Source organism: Otolemur garnettii, unplaced genomic scaffold (genome assembly GCF_000181295.1).
Source record: "Otolemur garnettii isolate 467f Iridium unplaced genomic scaffold, OtoGar3 scaffold00075, whole genome shotgun sequence".
NCBI lineage: Eukaryota > Metazoa > Chordata > Mammalia > Primates > Galagidae > Otolemur > Otolemur garnettii.
This window is the reverse complement of record NW_003852470.1, coordinates 9454891-9477835: the sequence shown is the minus strand read 5'-3', so window position 1 is coordinate 9477835 and position 22945 is coordinate 9454891. Positions and strand designations below refer to the sequence as shown.

The 22945-nt window shown below is 42.8% G+C and overlaps 2 protein-coding genes across 2 annotated transcripts in view; one reads left to right on the top strand and one right to left on the bottom strand.

Moving 5' to 3' along the window:
• The window catches only part of CUZD1 (CUB and zona pellucida like domains 1), an 11602-nt gene extending 3563 nt beyond the window's left edge, over window positions 1-8039 (bottom strand). Inside the window, exons 1-6 of the mRNA XM_003794086.2 lie at window positions 7906-8039; window positions 6142-6292; window positions 3999-4213; window positions 2524-2674; window positions 1949-2166; window positions 1314-1486 (exon numbers count right to left, since the gene is read on the bottom strand). Of these exons, the coding sequence (XP_003794134.1) occupies window positions 1314-1486; window positions 1949-2166; window positions 2524-2674; window positions 3999-4213; window positions 6142-6292; window positions 7906-7987 (990 nt within the window). The 5' untranslated portion in view covers window positions 7988-8039. The remainder of the gene's footprint in view (window positions 1-1313; window positions 1487-1948; window positions 2167-2523; window positions 2675-3998; window positions 4214-6141; window positions 6293-7905) is intronic.
• A 173-nt stretch (window positions 8040-8212) lies between these two features.
• On the top strand, window positions 8213-18922 carry LOC111726692 (protein FAM24A-like). The gene is made up of 3 exons (XM_023515638.1): window positions 8213-8390; window positions 17790-17916; window positions 18748-18922. Exons 1-3 carry the CDS (start codon window positions 8213-8215, stop codon window positions 18920-18922), a joined length of 480 nt encoding a protein of 159 aa, XP_023371406.1.
• The last annotated feature ends 4023 nt before the right edge of the window (window positions 18923-22945 follow it).

Here is a 22945-nt window from a genome sequence, read left to right as displayed (position 1 = left end):
AATCTTTTCCCCATTCAAAGTTTTTTATTGGTTTATCAAAGATGAGGTAATGGTAGGTAGCTGGATTCATCTGTGGGCTTTCTATTCTGTTCCATACATCTGCCTCTCTGTTTTTGTGCCAATACCATGCTGTTTTAAGTACTATGGCTTTATAGTATAGTCTGAGGTCTGGTAAGGTGATTCCTCCTGCTTTGTTTTTATTCCTGAGTAATGTCTTAGCTATTCGAGGTCTTTTCTGATTCCATATAAAGTGAAGTGTTATTTTCTCAAGATCCTTAAAATATGACAGTGGGGCTTTAATGGGGATTACATTAAAATTGTATATTGCTTTGGGTAATATGGACATTTTAACAATGTTGACTCTTCCTAGCCATGAACATGGTATATTTTTCCATTTGTTAACATTTTCGGCTGTTTCTTTTCTTAGAGTTTCATAGTTCTCTTTATATAGATCTTTCACATCCTTTGTTAAGAAAACACTACACTGTACCCCCTGTTTGCATTAATGTATAGAGCTATCATTTAATAAAAATATATATATATATTTAAAAAAATAGAATTGGACAGAATGTTTTTCAATTACATTCTGAATGCAATTTTCCAGCCCCATAAGGACTTTAACCCCTGCAACATATCGCCTCCCCCGGGAGCACTATGTCGGTGTGGCTAACTGGGCAGTTTCCAAAATGTCCATAGACCGAGAGTGGCAATCCCAAGGCTGTCTGTTCGCTTTTGGCAAGAACTAATGATTTACGGCTGTGCCTATCCACGCCTCTGGATTAAACTCCATTCTTTTCAGTTAGGTTGTGGTTTAACATCCTGAGTGAAGCGTTTTTGACACGTGTCCTAAAGGGAGCCTACATCAGAAGAATTTGAGATTTTAAATGAGACTTCTAGAAAATATAAAGCAAATTACGAATTTCCAGAAATATTCTTCACGTTTAACATAAGGACAATGTTTTAACGTTTGTCTTTACAAGGGAAAGAACATTAAAATTGAGCTAGAGTTTTGCCAGATGTGAGATGTAAACATTTTCTGCACACTTGTTTCTGGTAGGCTATTCCCCCCGCCCCACCTCCCGCACAGAGATGCTCAAACTCTCCAGTGAATTTTCAGAGCACACCCTAAATGCAGCAATTAGGCATTTGTGTGTGAATGTGTGCACTTAAATGTCCACACATGCAAATATCATGTGTTAAGCCACAAGATTTGGAGGTCGTTGGTGAAAGCCGCTAACAAGCATTCCCCTAAGTGCATCGCCCAACATGACTTCAGCATTTGACAAAACCCAGCTAGCAGTGTTTCACTTTACCTTCTTGATTGTTCCACATCCATCAAGAGGGATAGAAAACTCCACAACATTGGATACTTTGGGTCTGCAAGTTGGGTCGTTTAGTTGTAAGTCGTTCCCATTATAGTTATAGGACTCTAGATAGGAATTACTTATGATAACCCTCATCTTGTCAGAAGAGCAAGTTAAAGATGCTGTCAGAGAGAAAAAAGAAAAAGGATATCATGGTTATACCAACTAGGAACTACGGATCTTGAAAAGCTGTGCGTGCGGGTGAGTATATAAAAAGCCAAAACCCATCTTGCCCTAAACAGTAATCAGAAGCCTGAGACAGCTAAGCAGTTGATTCGCCTTGGGCTGTATTCACAGTGCCTTTGTTTGAACTAGAATCTGTAAATCTGATATTTTTAATTGTGTCTTTGCAGAAGAGATGAAGGGAAACAGTCCATATTTTCTGCAGGAATCCTTTACAGGTCAAAATAGCATTCATTTCTTCTCGCATTAAGCACAGACCTGATTCTCAAGCTTCAGGTCATGAAATTGTTCCCAACTAGAAGAGACAGTCTTGCAAATAGGGACAGCTGCATAGGCTAAGTTTACGTGCATATAATCTTCAGAGAGGCTCAGTGTAGCTAAGAACATGAAACGTGACTTACTCGTGTTGATGTTTTCTGCATAAATTGAAGTGTAGGAAGCAGAAAATCCACGATAGGAATTGGCATAATCCGTAGATAACACAACTGTCAAAGAGTCTGAGGAGGACTCAAAGGTGGGTGTCACACGGCCGCAGACTTTTCCAATCAGGCCAGAGCTGGTAGAGGATCCGTCATAGACAGCAACGAAATCGAATCTACATTGGTCGTCTATTTCTAGGCTAGAGAATGAGGCCTCTGGTGAAAAGCTTTTCAGAGCATTTCAATTCTATGTCCTAAAATCTCAACAATTCCACTCATATGTGATTAAGAATTTTTCCCTCAGTTGCATCTCAGGTTTATGATGGCAAGCCCAGGGCTTTGTCGGTCCCTAACAAGGCCTCAGCATCTTCAGACAAATAATCAATTTAGTTCAATGCAATAGTATCACTAAGTGTTTTCCTTTCCATATCTACACCAATCATTTAAAAGTGCCCACATGTGGGTGTTGCATGTAATAATTTCTCCTCGTCAGGTCTCCATAATTACTAAGTGATTTCACTACATTTGCTCCAATAGAAGTAGACCTCAGTACTCACAAAATCTCTTTGAAGTTTAATTTTATCTTGTAACCTTTCTCCACTTGTATGTGCCACACACAATAAGCCAGCTCAGGATGTGGCTTTGGGTAATTGGGGCTGGTAAAAGATCCTTCCAAAGCATCCAGGTAACCACCACAGTTTGGAATAGCTGAAATGATTATGAAGGAGACCAAGAACGTAAGTCAAGATGGATTTGTTCCTATTTTTCGTGCTGTACATTGAGCTTATAAATGTGTCTCATCTGAGTGTCATTCCAAATCTGTCTTTCCCCCGGGTTGCATATGAGATCTTCGTCCTTCTCAGAGCAGGCAGTGAATTTTTATACTGCTGCCAAATCAATCACATTGAAGGGACACTATGAGATCTGTCCCAGCTATCGAGACCCTCCATTACCTGGATTGAGCCATAGAAAATAAAGCCATGTTCTCAGGACTGGCACTGGGGGCCCTGCCTCACTTAGCTCCTGCCCAGCTTTCCAGTCTCCTGAGTCACTTTCACATGGCCTGCTGTTCCCCCTGCCCTTTCTTCCCATGTTTCTGGGGGCCATTAGCTCCAGGACAGCTGAGTCCTCCCCCAGCTCCCACCTGTCTCTACCCTGGTCATGCTATTGTCCAATGCTCAGCTCAAATGCAACTTTCACCTGCCACCCTTGGCCCCTCCCTTCTGAGAAACAATACCGAAAGCTCTTTTCTGGAGAAGCAAAGCAGTTTGGATTGGCTGCTAGAGGCAAGCTTTGAAAAGGTGACCTGGGTGCAGCTTGGGAAAACTTTGACAGCTCCACTCTGGAGATTTGCTGCAATCAAGTGGAATAAGCAGGAGAGTGATATAATCAGCGCTGGGCATTGGAAAGAAAAGCAGAGTGTAGTTTTTCTCACGATAAGTTCTTGGTATTCTGTAGGTGCTGCAAAGGCAGCACGGAGGAAGGGCAGCCTCTGACTGCCTGACCAGCTTAGATTTCAGAGGCCAGGTCAGAGAGTCCTCAAGTGTGCTCTCCAGTCTTCTTTGTCACTATCACTTGGGAGACTTGTTAAACATGGAGGTTCTACAGCCCAACCCAGATCTAAGCAATCAGACGGGAGGGAAGTATAGTCCCTGAGCAAGCATCACAAAAGATCTCGGGGTTATTAAACAGGCTGACTGTGGAGTCTGCTTTGGGCTCCGACGCAACACCCCCAGCCTGTAACTAGCTGACCAGCCCCTTGCCTCTGCCTCACCTGGGAACTGGTTAGGAAGGCAAGTTCATGGGCTCCAACCTGGAATGGATGAATCAGAATCTCCGTGGTGGGGCCCAGAATTTGTGAATTAACAAGCTCTCCGGGTGATACTCATGTACACGCAAGTTAGGGAACTGCTGCTCTCCCACATACAGAAGCCTCGGAGGGACCAGACTTGGACTCCAGATCACAAGACCCAGCAGGAGTGTGTAAGCCGTGCTGAGGGAAATGGGGGTGAAGTATGAGATGAGGACTTACAGATGCCAGGTGAGAAGAAGTAGTAGAAGATAAAGACACTTCTTTTAATTATTGCAGAGTCGGTGACTATTTGAAACGTCAAGGTATTGAGTGATGATTCAAATACAGGGACAAAGTCATTTTCACTGCAGACTTTCCCGAGCAGAGTCCCGGTGGTAGAGGGTCCATCAAAGACTTCAATGTTTTCACTTTCACAACTTCCGTCTGGATCAAGCCTGAGGACAGAAGACACCTGAGGCTGGAGAAGGGCCACTGCAAAGGGTTTCACAGAGTCATTGCTCACATGGGCATGGCAATCTACAAAGTGGCGGCACGTGAGTATTCACTGAAAGCTCTCCAAGACCAAGCCCCACCCCACCCTCCTCCACATCAAGCGGCTCACCCACCATCCACGGTGCGGGAAGGTGAGCTGCTTTGTCTCACGTCAAGTAAACGGTGGAGACGGGCCCAGAGTCCAGGATTTCTTTCCTTCTACCTCTTCCCATCTGTCCTGTTCCCTGTGCCCAAGTGATTCTTTGGAGTAGAACCCTCTTGTTTAGAATTGATCCCCATTGACACTTGGTGTCCCAGGCTGTTGGAAGGTGAAGACGTTTCTTCTCTCACAGCCACTTTCTTCCCCAGGGGAAGCAAACCTCAGCATGTCCTCACTGTCCCTCCCTTCCCCCTACCACCACTTCCTCACCATGTAGGACAGTCCCACGCCCTGCATTGGACAGAGCAGCCCAGGATTTTTGTTTTCTGCCCATCTGACAGGGTATCGCTGAATGACCTCAGAAAACATCCTTCCAACATAACTTAATTACACAGAAATCTGTGCTCCCCTTCCACCGTCACCACTTAGTGGTTGTGTAACTTTGGAGAAGTGACTGAACCTTTCTGGATGTGTTTTCTTTTCTGTAAAATGGGATGTCACAGCCTACTTATGTCTCTTGGGTGACATAATATTCTGAAGGTGTAGCACTTAGCACAGGCCTGGCACACAGCAAGTGTCCAGTGAATGTCACACGGGAACTTCCTTCCATAGTTGTTCTTTCCACACTTTGTTGTCTTTTCCCTCTCTTCTTGCACAACTAGAAGAGTGTATATTTCTTAATAACTCTACCATTCCAGGAAATTTGAAAGGATCCTTTCTCTTTGGGTTCTTTGAGGGCTGAAGGAAATTCCAACTTCAGTGGTATAGAGCCATGGCTTTCAAAGTGTGGTACCAGCAGCATCACATCACTGGCAAATGTGTTACCTATGCAAATGTTCAGGATCCCCCCCCCCCATCATCCAAATAAGACAATAGAGACTCTGAGGGTGGGGCCCAGCAATTGTGCTTCAGCAAGCCTTCCAGGTTCTCCTGGTACATGATCAAGACTGTGAACCCCTGGGACAGGGTAAGGGCCGGCTCTGTGGCCAGGTGACTGGGATTCAGTTCCTCCCCCACTTTTATTATTATGTGACATTGGACCTATTAAGTGACTTCTCTGGACTTTCTTATCTACTAAATTAGTATTTGATTGCATCTAATCCATGAGAATTGTTGAAAGGATTAACTGGGGCAGATATGAAATGCAGAGAGAGGTCGCCCTGTCCTCAGCTTGGCCCCTCTACTGGGATCACCTGGGCACTTACAAAAAACACTTGGGAATGTATGCTCACTTCAGAATTAAACTTTTACAATAAAGACTACTGATGCCTGGGTCCTACCCCAGAGACAGTGACCTAATTCTATGGGGTGCAGCCTGGGAACCTGAGTTTTTAGAAGTTCCCCTGCTGATTCTAATACATACCAAAGTTTAGAACCACAAATTTGGTGTTTTAAGGAAGAAAATCTGGAATTAGACTTACTAGGTAATAACCCTGGTCATGATACTCACTATCTGTGTGGCCTCAAAGAAGTTCTCAGTCTCGCTGTGTTGTAATATAGTCCTGACATCAGAAGACCTCTCTGAGCAACTACCAGGCACAGAGTCATCATCAGTGACCACCCACCACCACCAGCACTGCCGCCATCACCATCATGCTGGCTAGGAGGATCACGACCCCCTCTAGCAGTAGAATTCTTCCCACATGGAGCCCCCCCCCCGGCCCCCGCCCTGCCCAAAATGTGGCCAGAGAGTTCCACGGCCCTCATTAGGAAACAGAAGCTTCCACTTACTGGATGTGGGAAAAGATGATTCTGATGCTTTTGTTCTCTGGTCTTTCTACTGTCCAGGTGCAGTTCTCACTGGGATTAAGTTGCAGGATCAGGGCTTTGTGGTCCTCTGCCAGATTGGCCCCTCCCAGACTGGCGGTGCAGTTTGGTTTGCCTGGCAGAGACCACAGATAGCCCTCAGGAAAGTCAGAGGCCCCTACCGCTCCTCAGTGACTGAGTGTCCACTCTCCACAAGTAACATTCATGCCAGCATTCGGCTATCGTGGGTGTATTCAGCTCACTCCAAAGTAAGCCGTAAGCAATTGATTTCTCTTTCTTGGTGCCTTTTGGGGGGAAATCATTTATGATTTCTTTACATATAGCTTATAAAAGAGACTATATTAGGGCCCGAAGAAGGATGGTCTGTAAAGGATAGTTTATATCCAGAATGTATAAAAAAAATTGTTTTGGGGGAGGCGCCTGTGGCTCAAGGAGTAGGGTGCCAGCCCCATATACCAGAGGTGGTGGGTTCAAACCCTGCCCTGGCCCAAAAAAAATGTTTTGTTTTTTTTGAGACAGGGTCTCACTCTGTCACCTGGCTAGAATGCCATGACATCATAACTCACAAAAACCTAAACTCTTGGGCTCAAGTGACCCTTCTTGCCTTAGCCTCCCAAGTAGCTGAGACTACAAGTGCCCACCTGCTAGGTTTTCTATTTTTAGTAAAGATAGGGTCTCACTCCTGCTCAGGCTGGTATCAACCTCCTGAAATCAGGTGATCTATCTGTCTTCACCTCCCAGTAAAAAAATTCCTACAATTCAATAATTAAAAGACAAAGAACTCAATTAAAAATAGACAAAGGACCAGAACAGATATTTTTCCAAAGAAGATCTACAAATGGCCACTAAGCATATGAAGAGATACTCAGTGTCATTAACCATCACAGAAATGCAAATCCAACCCCCCCCAGATACCACTTAGCACCCATTAGAACAGCTAGGACAGTGGGTCTCAACCTTCCTAATGCCGCAGTGTATTTTCATTGTTAAAAATGGGTCACGACCCACAGGTTGAGAACCGATGAGCTAGAATCAAAACCAGAAAACCTTAAGTGTTGACAAGGATGTGGAGAAACTGGAATGATCATACAGTGCTCCTGGGATTGTGAAATGGTGTAGCTACTGTGCAAAAGAGTCTGGTAGCTCCTCAAAAGACTAGATATACAGTTAGAATAACCCAGCAGTTTAACCCCCAGGCACATCCCGCAAAGAAACGAAAACGAATATCCTCACAAAAACTTGTACACTAACGTTCATAGCAACATCACTCTTAATAGTCTAAACATAAACATTTTAAAGCACTTTAAATGTACACATCATAAAATTATAAAAATTTCAGATAGTTTCTTTTATTGTGGAGCAGAGGCATATTACAGATGAATATCCTTTTTTAGAAGTTACAAAAGGATGTTCCTTTGTACGGATTTACCATAACAAAATAAATGACGAAACTTTGTCATTTTTACAACTTTGTAAATGCATCTATTTCTTTGGATATTTTTATGATCTTTCACCACAAAGAAAAACTCTTATGGTAAAATTTGATGTGTTTTTTATATGTTTTTATGGACTGAATAAAATTAGTACTAATCCAAAATCTCACCAAGGGTATTAAATTTTCTCTGTATTGAGGTCAACCAATAGAAAAATTTGAAAAAAAATTTTAAAAAGCCCTTTGAGAGGAGCTTATTCCTCTATTGGTGGAGAAATCTGGTTCGATTTTCTTACCTTCATCCTCAGTCGACTTCACTTCTGTCAAACATGAGGCAGTTAAAAGAGTCAAAGGCATGAGCCATCTTACAACCTCCATCTTTGCAAGGGGCTAGGCAGCCCGTAAGGGCTAGGAGGCTTTTATAGTCTCTGTGACTCGTAACTATCTAGTTCATAGGCTCCCCAGAGACCTCCAGGAAAATGCGTCATTTCCAGCCACTCATGTGGGAATATAGCAGCTGTGTGACTGGCTCTTATCAGCAATCCCCAGTGTTCACTCTGCCCAACTCATTCCTGGAAGGTCTACAGCCAGTGAAAGCTCGTCATGGGGATCTGCAGCAGCTGGCATCCAGCAGGCACTGAGATTCCTTGTGGGACTGACCTGGGGCTGTGCCTTGGCCCTGTTCCTTCAGATGCCAACAGGGGGGCATCCTTGACATTTGAAGCCTTCACTGCTCTGCTCCAAGAAAGGCAGGCTGTGGGGGCCAAAGGATCAAGAAGGGGTGCGACACCTCGGCAAATTCTGGATCAAACTGGGTCAGATGTCCTGCCAGGGAGCTGATCCTAAAGGGAGGAGGGGCGAAATTGGATAAGAAGGAAAAAGAAGGTGCAGGTCCAGGTTACCCTGCAGGGATTTCTACTGGGTTATGTCTAGAAAGGCTGGAGCAGGTGGATTAGTCCATTGGGCACTGTGTTTTATAGTCAAGAGAAAGGAATCCTGGTGTCTGTGATGAGACTAGGACATGGGTAAAGAATCTTTTGTGTTGGAAGGATTCATTAATTTACCTGTAAACAACTAAAATGCCACCTTCAAAAAACTTGAATCAGATATACTTTTAAAAGGACATTATTTTTATTTTGAAAAAATCCAACTACTGTGTATTTAATAATTTCAAAAATGAAAACTATCTGTTAATTTTAAAGTTAACCTTTTCATAACTTTGAATATTTGGTTGCAGCACAGAGGTCCCCACTTTCAGCTGAGCCTCTAGATGGGTGTCAGTCATTCGTGACCTTATGGCTATCTTGACTTGGGTTAGGGAGGAGAATGTAGATTCGTAACAAAAAGTGGTTGAAAAACAAGAAAGTATTTTTCAGCTTTGCTGAAGGCACAGGTATTTTTCCATATTTCAACTGGATCGTTCTCAGCATCAAAGAATGACTTTAAAATGTCATCTACTGAGAGCTCAATCAATTGCATCTGTAGTTCTTTAGGTGCCTTGGTGATATCAACTAGGTGAAAATGAAATGCTAATTTGAGTGTGATGTCATGATTCTCAAAGTCAATGAACCTGTCATTGTATTCCCCAGTTAATAGGTCTAGAACATGGCAGAGCCTGTGCTCAGTGGGTAGGGTGCCAGCCCCATATACAAAGGGTGACAGATTCAAACCCAGCCCCAGCCAAACTGCAACAAAAAAATAGCCAGGCATTGTGGCAGGTCCCTGTAGTCCCAGCTACTGGGCAAGAGAATCACCTAAGCCCAAGAGCTGGAGGTTACTGTGGGCAGTAATGATATGGCATTCTACTGAGGGCAATAAAGTGAGACTCTGTCTCTAAAAAAAAAAAGGTTTAGAACAACTGTGTATTGTTCAGTTGATCCTGCTTATCAATGACCTTTGCTAACTGAAGAAAATGTTCATCCAAAAGTTCCTTTTGAAGAAGTATATATGATATGCTTTTTTGCTGCATATCATATATAGACTTAGTTTTACCAAGATATTCAAAGAAATATGCAAAGAAATATTTAATTTGACATGATATCACACAGAAATGCTGCATTCCTATAGAAATCTTCTTTCAATAATTCACATTGCTGATTCTGTTCTTCATAAAATTTAACTATCTGTTCTTGCAGAGATAAAATCCTAGCACTCTGGGAGACTGAGGTGGGAGGATCTTTTGAGATCAGAACTCATGACTGGCCTGAGCAAGAGTGAAATCTGTCTCTACTAAAAAGAGAAAATTAGCCACTCAGTGTGATGAGTGCTTGTAGTCCCAGCTACTTAGGAGACTGAGGCAGGACGGTGGCTTCAACCCTGGAGTCTGAGATTGCTGTGAGCTAGGCTGATGCCTTGGCACTCTAGCCTGGGCAACAGAGTGAGACTCTGTCTAAAAAAAAAAAAATTGTGCTGGAACAATTGGATATCCATAGGCTATGGATATCCTATGACAGGAACCTCACATCTAATATTAAAAAATATATACTCAAGTGGATCATAGATTTAAATGGCTTTTTAGATAGAAAACATTTAGATGGAAACATAGGAAAACATGTTTAACAACTAGGAATTGGAGAAAATTACTTCAACATAATGCAAAAGCACGATACATAAAATAAAATCAGTAAATTTGACTTCATCAAAGATAAGAAGTTTTGCTCTCGGAAAGATCTTGTTAAGAGGATGAAAACACAAGCCACAGACTGAGAGAAAGCACTTGCTAATCAAATACCCGACAAATGCTCATACCTAGACTATATTAAGAAGTCTCAAAACTCCACAGTTTAAAAATCCATTTAGAAAATGTGCAAGACGGGATATTTCACCAAAGCAGATATACAAACAGCATATGGACACAAAAGGACATTAAGACCACCACAAGACACCACAATACACCTATTCAAACAGCTAAAACAAAAGTGATTTGGTAGGGCCAGTACGGTGACTCACGCCTGCAATCCTGGCACTCTGGGAGGCCAGGGAGGGTAGACTGCTTGAGCTCAGGAGTTTGAGACCAGCCTGAGCAAAACCTCCCATCTCTACTAAAATAATAATAATATACATACATATAAAACATTGTTTGTAAATAATATAAAATATAATTTTTTTAGGTAAAAATGAGATGTGATGCTTGGCATGTGCAAAATTGGGGCCGTTCATTTTGTGATCTGTCACATTACAACAGTAGGTAGGAAAGTGAATATCAGAACTGGCCTTTTCCTTGTTAGGGTTATTATTTGGGATTTAGTGTTTGGTGTACAATGGGAGAAGTCTTATTTTATCTCATATCCAGAAAATATAAGCAAGTGTCTCCTTTTTTGAGCTGATATAGACTCTTCCTTCCAAGCCCTTTCCTGGTATGTTTAAATTGTGAAACGTTGAGGCTGAAGGAGGAAGGCATGAGAATCAACAAGATTGCAGTGCCCTCTGGCAGACATAGTTTTCAGAAATTATAACTATTGTGTATGTGTTGAAGGGTGATATATTTGTATTTAAAAAACAAAGGCATCCACAGTGGAGACTACTTGTCTGAAATAAATGAAAATATTTTATGTTCGTCTAGTGTTTGTTAAAATGTTTACTTTTATGAAAAAGGATGTTTTACACTCATTTAATATTTTGAGAAATTTATCTCTTTAACATGAGAACATATGCGTTCATTCATTTCTGAATCTCATTCTGATCTCACGACACGAGGACCTGTACCTCACTTTATCAGACTTTTCTTCATGTATTCATAGCAGATAGCCCGGGGGTAGCACATCGTTCTGCATTCAGGAAAAATGTGTCTCAGTTAAGGTTGAACTCTTTAGTTTCCAATAGCTGTGGTTTGCTTTTTATTCACAAAATGCTTCAGTATAGCTATAGCTAGAAAACACAAGCTATATTTTATAAAGTGATTAAATATTCATGATTACAGTGCTTGAAATAATTCAGATGAACTTTAATTAATGATCTTCAGTTTCTTACATTTTTCTCAGTTAAGACCTAAGTTTCATTTTATATATATTAGAAATTTATAGGTATTGATTCTCTCATATTTATATCATTGCTATATAATATACGATTTGAATGTAATTGCTTTATTAAAATTATTATTAGTCTTAAGAAAACATTACCTAAATTTGCTCAACCAGAAGTGGACCACAGCACTTATAATGTCTCTATTTAGCCTTTTTAAAAAATAATTTTTCCCTATTTGTATGTGCCACACTCAATGAGCCAAGTCTGGATGCCGGGAGGTAAGGGCTAACAAACGCACCTTCAGAGGTAACGAGGTAAATACCGCAGTTAGAAGTGGCTACAAGGTAGGTGTGGGTGATGGAGAGATGAAATCAAGATTTTTTTTTTTTTTTGAGACAGAGTCTCACACTGGGTAGAGTCCTGTGGTATCACAGGTCACAGCAACCTCAAGCAATCCTCCTGCCTCAGCCTCCCAAGTAACTGAGACTACAGGTGCCCACCACAACCCCTGGCTAATTTTTTCTATTTTTAGTAGAGATGGGGGGTCTCACTCTTGCTCAGGCTGCTCTTGAACTTCTGAGTTCAGGTGATCCACCAGCCTCGGCCTCCCAGAGTGGTAGGATCACAGGTGAAAGCCGTGCCCCGCCCCCGGCCAGGTTATGATTATAAACTCCATATTGTCCCCCCTGTTATTCCACGTTCCCTTTTCCTGTGAGTGGCATTTTGAGGTTTTATTCCTCTTCCATGGCTGGATTTTCTGTTCATTAAATGCAAGCCAGCAGCTGAGTTTGCATGCTGCCACCACATGACTCATCTTAAAAGCGTGGCTGAGGGGATCTGTCCCAAGTATAAAGGCTGTGACTTGAGGCTCTTTCTCACTTAGTTCCAGCCCAGCTTCACAGTCACATTAGCCACTGCCATGTGGCCTGCTGTTCCCCACCTCCTCCTTTCTTCCTTAGATAAACATGGAGGTTAACAGCTCAACACAGAACTAAGCAATCAGGCCAGAGGGAGGTATAGTCCCTGAACAGGCATCACAAAAGATCTCAGGGTTATTATTAAACAGGCTGACTGTGGAGTTTCTGCTCTGGGCTCCAACACAAAACCCCCAGCCATAGCCAGCCAGTCAGCCCCCTGCCTCTGCCTCACCTGGGAGTTGGTTAGGAAGGCAAGTTCACGGGCTCCACCCTGGAACCCAGTGAATCAGAATCTACATGGTGAGGCCCAGAATTTGTGAGCTAACAAGCTCACAAATAGCTCACAGGATACCTATGCAAACTTAAGTCAGAGAAACATTGCCCTATTAAATGCGTAAGTCTCTAAAGCAGTGATTTTCAACCAGTGTGCCATGAGAGGATCTTCAGCAATCTGCCAAATTTTTTAAATATCATTACCTTATTTTTGAAAGAAGTTTAAAGCACAGTAAGTATATTCTTTTTTTTTTTTTTACTGTTTTTGATCAACATAATTTAAGTATGCTGCAGAAATTTAACTATAGTTTCAAGGGCGCCAGGAAATAAAAAATGTTGAAAAACACTGCTCTAAAGGAAGAGACTCAGACTCAAATTTAAAATCGCAGGGCAAGTGTCTCTGTAAGCTGTGTGTACAGGACGTGCTCCTGAAAGTTTCTGTTTGAATGAGAATTATGGGGTCCAGAAGAAAAGGAGTAGGGGGAGATAAAGGGAACTCTTTGACTTTTTGAGGAATCTGAACTCTAGAGACATGAACCGAAATGATGATTGAGATGGAATGTTTTCAGATGAAACCCACTCAGATAGCATGCAGGCATGTTACCGCAGACTTTCTCTAGCAGAGAGACCCGCTCAAAGAGGTTCCATCAAAAACCTGTTTTCACTTTCACACTTTCCACCTGGATCCAGCCTGTGGGCAGAATACACCTGTGGCTGGAGAAGAGTTAATTGTGTTCTTGGCAATGCAGAAGATTTTTAGTTTAATCCGATCCCAGTAATGTATTTTTTGTATTGTATAAAAAAAAAGTCAGCACATTGTACTTCACATATGCATGAAAATATTCATGATCTATGTGAAAATAAATAAATCACCAGTGAAATAGAAAAAAAAAGTTAACTGTTCATCTTGGCATTGCAATTTACAAAATAATGACACATAGGCCCTTACAGAAACCTCTGAAAAATGAAAGACTAACAGCTGCCTCCGCCAACATTTTCAAACCCTGCAGCATGCCTTATCCCTTCACTCGAGAAAAGCAGCATCAGGCTCAGGGAAGTGACCTGCCGTGTCAAAGTCTACTATCAGTAAATACTGAAGATGGCCCTGAAATCCAGGAGACCTTTCCTCTCCCTAACTCCGCCTCTCCTGTTCCCTCAGCTCCCATGAATTTCGATGTGGAAACTTTTCATTTAGACTCAGTTCCCTTTCACATTTGAAATCCATTGAAAATGAAGCAATTCTTCTTCCACACCTTCTCAGGGGGTAAAGCAAACATTACCATCTTCCTCCTTGCCCTGTCCCTTCCCCATGGCCCTCCTTCCTCATTGTGAGGGACAATCCCATTCCCTACTTTGGACAAGGCAGCCTGGAATGTTCATTTTCTGCCCATTTTAACATTGTTTCTTTAAACGGAGTCAGAGGACACATGTGCAAGATGGCTTAGATTGGAGGAAAAAAACACAAGGCAGAGAAACCTGAGTTCTCCTTCCAGTTTTCTCTTTTCTTTTTCTTTTTTTTTTTTTTTTTTTTTTTTGAGACACAGAGTCTCATTCTGTCACCCCAGGTGGAGCAGTGTTTTAACTCACAGCAACCTCAAACTCTTGGACTTGAGCAATCCTCTTGCCGCATCCTCCTGAGCAGCTGGGACTACAGACATGTGCCACTATGCCTGGCTAGTTTTTCTCTTTTTAGTAGAGATGGGGTCTTGTTTGTTCTCAGGCTGGTCTCAAACTACTGAGCTCAAGGGTTCCACCCCCCTCAGCCTCCCAGGCTGCTAGGATTACAGGCGAGAGCCAACATGCCCAGCCTCTCCTTTCATATTTAAATTTTTTATTAGTATTCATTCTGCTTAAGGTTTAGCATGCCAGGTCCTGGCTTACTTTTGTGGGATGAGGTTCCAATGGCAGTTTAAGTTTTAGAGGTTGTGTGGTTCTAGTTTGGTCCACTTAGCTTATCTGGGGCTACGGGGGCTCCCAGGTACCCGACAGTGCTGACTGAGGGGCAGGGGACGGTTCCCCAGACTGAAGCCACCTGGAGTCTCTAGATGGGAAAAGAACATCTCTAGCCCACAGGGACAAAGTGCTTCCTAGGCTAGGTCACTGTGTATGGTGGGGTCCCCTGTACGGTCACAGGAGAGCAGTCTCAGAACCAGCGAAACAGAAGAACACTTTAAGCCGGCAGGGAACCCAAGCCACCCTGTGACGCCACTGGGCTAGCCTGGGCTGGTCCACAGGACTCACATTAAATCCAGGGGAGGAATGAGCTAGATTGAGAGTGGGAAACACCAGGCCTGGCCACCTTCTCTGCTCTGCCTCTATGATGATCATCCAGATCTCGGGTTTCTCACCAGTTTCCTTTCTTCTTTCCAGCTTTCAGAGTTCTTCTTTTGCTCGACTGTTGTGTTATTTCCAGAGATTATACTTATACCTGGCAGAGAGAAGCAGGGAGAAACAAGTCTACACAATCTTTTCTGCAGCTGGAGTCTCATTTAGTTTTACTACATTTGCCGGGTCTGAGTAACTTAGTCATACAGACCTGACTAGCACAGATATCCTGTGCAACTTTCATTTTTGTAACTCTTTTAACTATAACGAGTAAAAATCTTCCCCTGTCAATGGATGTGTGTTCGAGTCCCAGTAAATGGCTCCATGTTAGTTCATTGTGTAACTAAAACAGGAAGTCTAACCCGTCTTCTATAATCAATTTTTTAAGCATGAAGATATTTAAGTGTAATGCCTCCCCCCATTTGTCTTTCTTTTCTTTTCTTGTTTTTGAGACAGAGTTTCACTTTGTTGCCCTCGGTAGAGTGCTATGGCATCATAGCTCACGGCACCCTCAAACTCTTGGGTTCACAAGCGATTCTCTTGCCTCAGCCTCACAAGTAGCTGGGACTACAGGCACCCACCACAATGCTGGCTATTTTTCAGAATGAGGTCTTGCTCTTGCTCAGGCTGGTCTCAAACTCCTGAGCTCCGGCAATCCACCTGCCTTGGCCTCCCAGAGTGCTGGGATTATAGGCATGAACCATTGCACCCAGCCTGTCTTTTTCTTTTAAGGTAGAACCTCCATAGTTGACTACCTCCCTACATGAACCACCTCCTTAAGCTGACCTTTCATAGACCAGACATGACCACACGTACTCAACATACAGCAACTTACTTCCTTATGTTGACCACCTCTGTATGTCGACCAGTTTGGTATAGTCCATTGGGTGGTCAACTGACAGAGGTTCTACAGTATTTATCAGATCAAAATCTTAATTAAACTTGCTTTTGATTAGCAATAAAAACCTGAAGAATAATGAAAGGGAAATAAGACCTGACAAGATAAAAGATTTAGAATTAAGTGATTCAAAATAGCACTTATATTTCATAGAAGCCGCAATATACCTCAACATGGAACAGAATTCAGAACTCTGTGAAAGAGAGCTGGTGTCCAGAGGGTTGATGTCACACAGCCTGTGGCATAAAAGATGGAGCTAGTCCGTTCTACTAGCTCTGGCTGGACGGAGACTGCGCTTCCAAAAGCGATCTTTTCAACCTCAGATCTTAATTATTCCTAACAGGGATAATTAGATTCCACTTTCTCAGATTACAGGTTTGATAAATTTCTGATTAAATATCTTGTTCCCTAATGTTTTTTATTTATTTTTTTACAGTTGACCTTCATCTAACTCTGAATGTTTTCTCTGTACTTAAGTAGTGTGCTTAGTGGTCAGAATGTTTATTCTCCTTTCCTGGGGCTCACTGTTCCCCAATTTCAAACTGAGATTAAGCAAATTGCTTATTCCAGACAAATCGGACTTCCTGGGAGGCTTTAATAGTTAGGAGGAAAAATGGGGAAGGAAAGTCTGTGGTCTACTAGACAGACAGTGGGGTAAACAGGCTCCTGAAGAAGCTGGTTCCTGGTCTGTGCAGGGCATGACTCATCTCATAAGGCCTGGGCAAGGGTTTGGCTGGAAGCTTCTAGAGCAGTGATTTTCTTTTATTTTTTCTTGAGACAGAGTCTTACTATGTTGCCCTCAGTATGAGTGTCATGGTGTCACATCTCGCAGCAACCTCAAACTCTTGGGCTTAAGCAATTCTCTCTTGCCTCAGCCCCCCAAGTGGCTGGGACTACAGGCACCTGCCACAACACCTGGCTTTTTTTTGTTGTAGTTGTTATTGTTGGTTAGCAGGCCCGGGCAAGTTCAAACGCACCTGCCTTGGTGTATGTGGCAGCGTCCTAACCACTGAGCTATGGGCGCTAGCCGACAGCAGTGCTTTTCAACTGGTGTGCCACAGCACACCCGTATGCTGATAGGATCTTAAATGTGCCGCAAAAATTTTTAAAGATCATAAAAGTTCAAACCACAGGAAGTATATTCTTTTTCTTTTTTATCAACATATTTTAAGTGTGCTGTGGAAGTTTAACTATAGGTTCAAATGTGCTATGAGATTAAAAAAAAAGCTTGAAAAACACTGGTCTAGTGTCTCCTTTAACCCCGAGATACCATGATCCAATTATCAGTGGAAGAAATATAAAGGTTTTTTTCCTAACATGTTATATACAAAATGGGTTTGTATAATCTCCATATTGCTGGACAATAACATTTTGGAGAAACTTAATTCCCTTAGTTTCATAAAATATTAAACCTTGTGTACAATGAGAGCTGAATACTGACTTGATTGAGTGAACACATTTCGGGAGGCTCAGGGTTTGAGAGCAAGATGATGTCCAGTGCAGACCTGTTTGTTGCTTACAGCTGCACATTACAGCATGTGAAAGTGAGGATTCTTCCCAGTGTATTTCTGATTCTTTCTCTCCAGAGTTGCATTTCGTCCTTTTTCATAGACAAATATACCCTTTTACCCACTCATAGTCTAGCCAAGGCTCCTGGGCCTCTCAGGGAAGATTCGCTTGTGGTTTATACTCATAAGATCTGTGTTTGGCATTCATTCTTCTTCCACTGCAGGAAATATTGGGGATTGCTAAGGGCTGTGTGGGGAGAGAGACACATTTAGCATCTCTGCACTTCTCTGCCTAGGTGTGCCAAAGATGTTTGATCTCAGGACGAAGATTATGATCGGCATTGGCATCAGCTTACTGATTGCCACGTTTGTGCTCATAGGCATCGTTTGCTGTCTTTACATCAAATTATCCAGAGCACTAAGGTAAGTTATGGGGGCAAGACTGGACAACAGCTCTTAAGTGGGATGGATGGGCTCCCTGCCCAGCAGGTCCTTCCTGCTGCTGTGGCCACACTGGGGCGCGGTCAGGATTAACAGGCAGCTTTGAAAAGGCTGGTGTAGAATCTTATTTTTTTCCTTATGGGTTGGGTTTGTGAGCCAGTGAGTAGAATGCTCTCCACCTAGGGCTGTGTGCCAGTGCTGCTTGGCTGTCACTGGGCCTCGCTGAGCTCACTGCCTGGTGTGTAAGACAGCATCCTGGCTGGGCCTCCCTCTGTGAGGAGCACTGTAGACGGAAGGCTGCAGGGCAGGCTGCATGCTGAACCTCTGCCTGGACCTGAGCTCCTCCTACCTGCACTGGGAGCTCTCAGGGTGTCCCCTCAGTTATTCCCAGTGGCCTGGGGACAGTGAGGTGGGCCTCCAAGACCCTGAGACTGCCAAGCTGTGTTGACAAGGGGGCATAGGTGAGACAAGAGATAATCACAGTTTGGGGAAAAGACCCTACAAGTATGGAAGAGACTTACTGTCAGAAGCAGTTGTGTCTCCTCCGTTCTAGGGAGTTGGATGTCACATCCCAGAGCTGCACAGCTCAGTGATCCTCGCTTGCAATTCACTTTCCTTTACTTTTGTTACCTGACTCTGCATTTATAGCAATCTGAGGAAGGAACTTTGGGTGGAGGCGGGAGCTTTAATATAGTGCTGGTGTCACAGGTCTGATTGGCTCCAATCCTAAACGTCCCAGATACCCCTGACAATTGTCACACAGGGACTGAGAAGGAAAATTCTAATCCTGTGCTTTGTATGTCTTTTCTTAAGATGTGCAAGGGATCTTGATATTTTAAGATGTTGTAATCTAGCCAAGTTGTGCTGGAACAACAAAGCCGCCGCCACCGGGTCTTGTGCCGCACTCCAGTGCTGTGACGGATGTAGAATGTATGCAGATTATGACTCCCTGCCACCTTGCTGCTGTGACACAAATGAGGGACTCTGATGTGGGAAAAGTGGGCACAAAAATCTTCATGAGAAATATTTCTTAGTGGAATGTTTTATTATTCAAATCAAGTTCTAGTGTGTTTGCATTATATAATGAACAATGTTATTTTATATACTTTTGAATAAACATGCAACACGGAAAATCATCCTCTCTGCCTCAAGTGTTTCTTTTGTTGGTTATAAACATCTCTTCTATTAACCCCTCTGGGGCTTGGGATAACTAGTTTGTAATATTACACTGCACCAGAAGGAGCCTTAGAGTAGAAGATAAAAGCCTGGGGCGAGGCTCCCACACCAGAAGAGAGATGTACTCGAGTCTCCGGGCATTTCCGGTCTCAGCCTCGGCTGATCTTGCCCAGCTGCAGCAGCTGGCTGGGCTCCTCTTCTCAGGGCTTTGGTGATCATGTTCAGCCTCCACTTGGAGACTCCATTCATCCAAAGAAAAAGTAACGAAAGCCAGGTGGGGCTTCCATGGGTTAGAGCTGTCTGACCTGTGTGCAGATGGGCTTGAGCTCAGTGGCCTCCAAAGTACTTCGAAAACCCATGTTCCTCCCAGGTAGAGCACAGAGGACTGTTCCCATATGCTGGTGACAACGAGTCTCTTCCATACTTGAAGGACTTTTCCCAAACCTGTGATCATCTCTTTGCCATCCCCCAAACCTCCAGAGCAGGCTGCTGCTTCTGTGGATCCCTGAACACTGGTTTGTGCTGATCCAGCCAGCCATGTCTTCAGCTGTAACAGGAAGCTCCAGCGGAAGGCCAGAGCCCAGACTCCCTGGACAACAGCAAGAAAGGAAGGAAACTCTATCCAAGGAATGCACATTGCCTTGAGTTTTCAGGCCCAGAGAGGCACTGAAATGCAATAGCAGTCTTGTCTCACTCCCCCCACAGGGGCTATCATTAGTTCTTGGAGCCACTTGCTAAGTGCACCCTACACTGATGCCACGTAACCATAAACGCCACACACGCAGGACACCGTAACTCATAGCTCCCCTTTCTTTTCAGGGAAGGTCTTGCCTTTATTAGGACTATTCTTTCCAGTTTTCTCTTTTTAGAAGAGAGATTTTGTTTTTGCCTTGGGGGAGATTTAAGTTTCAGGACCAAAAAAAGGAAAACTACCTTTTCTGCCTGTGTCTTGGGGCAGAAACCCAGGTCAAAGTATCGACAATTTGGTTCCTGTGATTTCACTCTACACAGCAGGCTTTAAAAATTATAGCTACTTCCTACTGTTTGAAATTTGGTCTTCGATTTTTATTTGTGACCAATTACTGTTTTAAGCTGAGAGGTGCATGAAAATGAGTCCTTTAACCCAGAAGTTAAGAGACAGATTTTTTTCCTTTTTATGTGAGCTTCCCCCAAAAAACCCTTTAAAAGCCCAAACTGTCTGCGGACCTTCCTCACTCAGTCAGAGATGTAAATTCTAACATGTCTTTTAAGTGTTAACATCCAGAGAATTAGGAATCAACATTCCAGGTAAGGTGATATTTGAAACAGCTAGAGTTTTTTAGACCATGCCAAAATTCCTTTCCTCGGTGGAGACCTTTGCCTCAGAAGAGAAACAGTTATAAGGAATTAATTTATTTTATTTGTATGATTCGACCTTTCTTTGTAATCCTTTTGTGATCCTTGTTCCGAAAGAGATCAAAATATTCCTTTCTGAAGTACTGGGTGTTACGGACCTGAAGGTTAAAATGCATGGGACGCTTTCCCCCTTCCCCTGCTTGCCGACCAATTTCCCCCCAACTACAGACCTTTTTACAATGTTTGCTTACCACCTCCGCAAAGGCGGAGTCAGAGAATCTAGGAGCTGACTTTGCTTTTCCTCTAAATTTACCTTCCCTCCTTTTGGCCCTACTGCCAGGGACAGCTTCAGTTTCTGTTTTATTGCCTGACTCTTTAAATCTTCCAGCTGGACTTGAGGTGTACATGGCCAGCTGAGAGGCTGAGACCCTCGCTGGGGAACAAACTCTTGAGATTATAATATTGTAGGACGGGTGCAGTGGCTCCCGCTTGTCATTCTAGCACTCTGGGAGGCCAAAGTGGGTGGATTGACTAAGCACAGGAGTTCGAGACCAGCCTGAGCTAGAGCAAGACCCCATCTCTAAAAATAGCCAGGTGTTGTGGAAGGTACCTATAGTCCCAGCTACTCTGGAGCCTGAGGCAAGAGGATCTCTTGAACCATGAGTTTGAGGTTGCTGTGAGCTATGACACCATGGCACTACTGAGGGCAATAAAAACAGTCTGAAAAACTACAAAAAAAGATAACATTCTGGAAATGGCAAAACTATGGAGATAGGAAAGAGATCAGTGGTCGCCAGGGGTTTGAGGGGTTGAAAGTATGAGCAGGTACAGCACAGAGGACTGTGAGGGCAGTGAGACCGTTCTGTATGTAGCAACCTCATGCTGCTATAACAGTGAAGCTTGTCATTACACATCTGTCCAAACGCACAGACCGTACACCACCAGGAATGAACTTAATGTAAACTACGGATTTCAGATGATGATAATATCACGGTAGGTTCATCAACTATAATAAACCCACTACTCTGGTGGGGGATATTGATAGTGAAACTGCCTATTTTGTAATTACGTAAGGCTAGTAAGGCAGGAACTTTTGAAAAAGTCTGATTTTCACAGACGTACAGACATAGCTAAAAGTTAACCAGCCATTGTTTCCTAACTAGCTTTCCTGTAACTACTTACTGTTTAAACTGCTTACTGCTTAAATGTCATGAATCCTTAACAGATATAAGATCTGTGACTTTCCCAATGACGTCTACAGAATAACATCACTAATGTGAAAGCTAAATCTTCCAGACTCCTCAGGAGAAACCAACTGATGTCAACCAGACCAGTGGCCATGCAGGGGAGCTGACCCAACAGGTCCTGCTATCCTCTAGCCAAGAACCATCTCAGCCAAGAAGACAATTTCTGCCTCCCAGCCCTCTCAGTTTCTCTCCATGCAATCAGCAGACCCAATTCCCCAGCTCTTTGTTCCCCAAATTACCTGTAAAAACCTTAGCCCAGAAGTCAGAGGAGATGGATTTGAGAAATCTCTCCCATCTCCTTACTTAGTGCCTTACAATGTTAAACTTTTTCTAAAACTCCTGTTGTCTCAGGTTGTCTTCCTCCTGAGCATCAGGCAAGAACCCAGCAGTGGAGAGGTTTGTGCATTTGTGGGGTAGGGAGCTACACGAAACCCCTGTACCTTCCTCACAATGTTGCTATGGCCCTAAAAGTGCTCTTTAAAAAAAATCTAATAAAAAAAGAAAATAAATAAATTCAAAAACTTTTATAAACACATTCACTATGAAGGCTTGCATGATACACTTCTATTTATACGTTTAAAAATAGATGAACATTTGTGAATGAATGTCATAGAAACATCGCACATAGTAACATACCGTTTCCCAATTTCAAAGGAGGAATTTTTGATAACTATGAAAAATACTGACCCTTAATAAATGACCCTGCATAGTTCCTTGATTACAGTACTTTAATTTTACAAGTTTTCTACTTCACTTTAGGGAGTCAAGCTAAATCAGCATTTGAATCAAAAATATATTTTGGTATATTTTGTCTTTGATTTTTAACATAAATACTAAGCTAACTCAAATAATCATTCTATGTTGTGCTAGCATTGTTCTAAATATTAACAAATGTGTAAAACTCAGAGTATATAGGGAAATCATAAATTTATCAAATTTCATATTACTAAGCATTACTTTTTAAAATGATTGTGACTTCTGTCCCAATCACAATATTTCTTCATCAAATGCATGCAGAAGGAACCAGGCCTGTCTGTATCTTTCTTCATTCACGGTTCTTGCTCTAAATGCAGTGATTGCAGCTACATCACAGTGAGACATTGTGTGAATCAATGAAGAGATCACAAATACCAGAAAGTGCAGGACTATTAACTCACAGGTTCAGCCGTGAGACAGATTCTCCTCAATGACGAAGAAAACACTATATACCTCTTACAACTGTTGCATAAATGATGGCCCACAAAGCACTAGCA

What these genes read in the sequence shown, in the direction of transcription:
- LOC111726692 (XM_023515638.1), top strand. Translation starts at nt 8,213, where the DNA reads ATGGGGATCTGCAGCAGCTGGCATCCAGCAGGCACTGAGATTCCTTGT. An exon ending in GGCCAAAGGATCAAGAAGGG is followed by an intron (nt 8,391 to 17,789) that starts GTGCGACACCTC and finishes TTCTCTGCCTAG; the next exon opens with GTGTGCCAAAGATGTTTGAT. An exon ending in AAATTATCCAGAGCACTAAG is followed by an intron (nt 17,917 to 18,747) that starts GTAAGTTATGGG and finishes TCTTTTCTTAAG; the next exon opens with ATGTGCAAGGGATCTTGATA.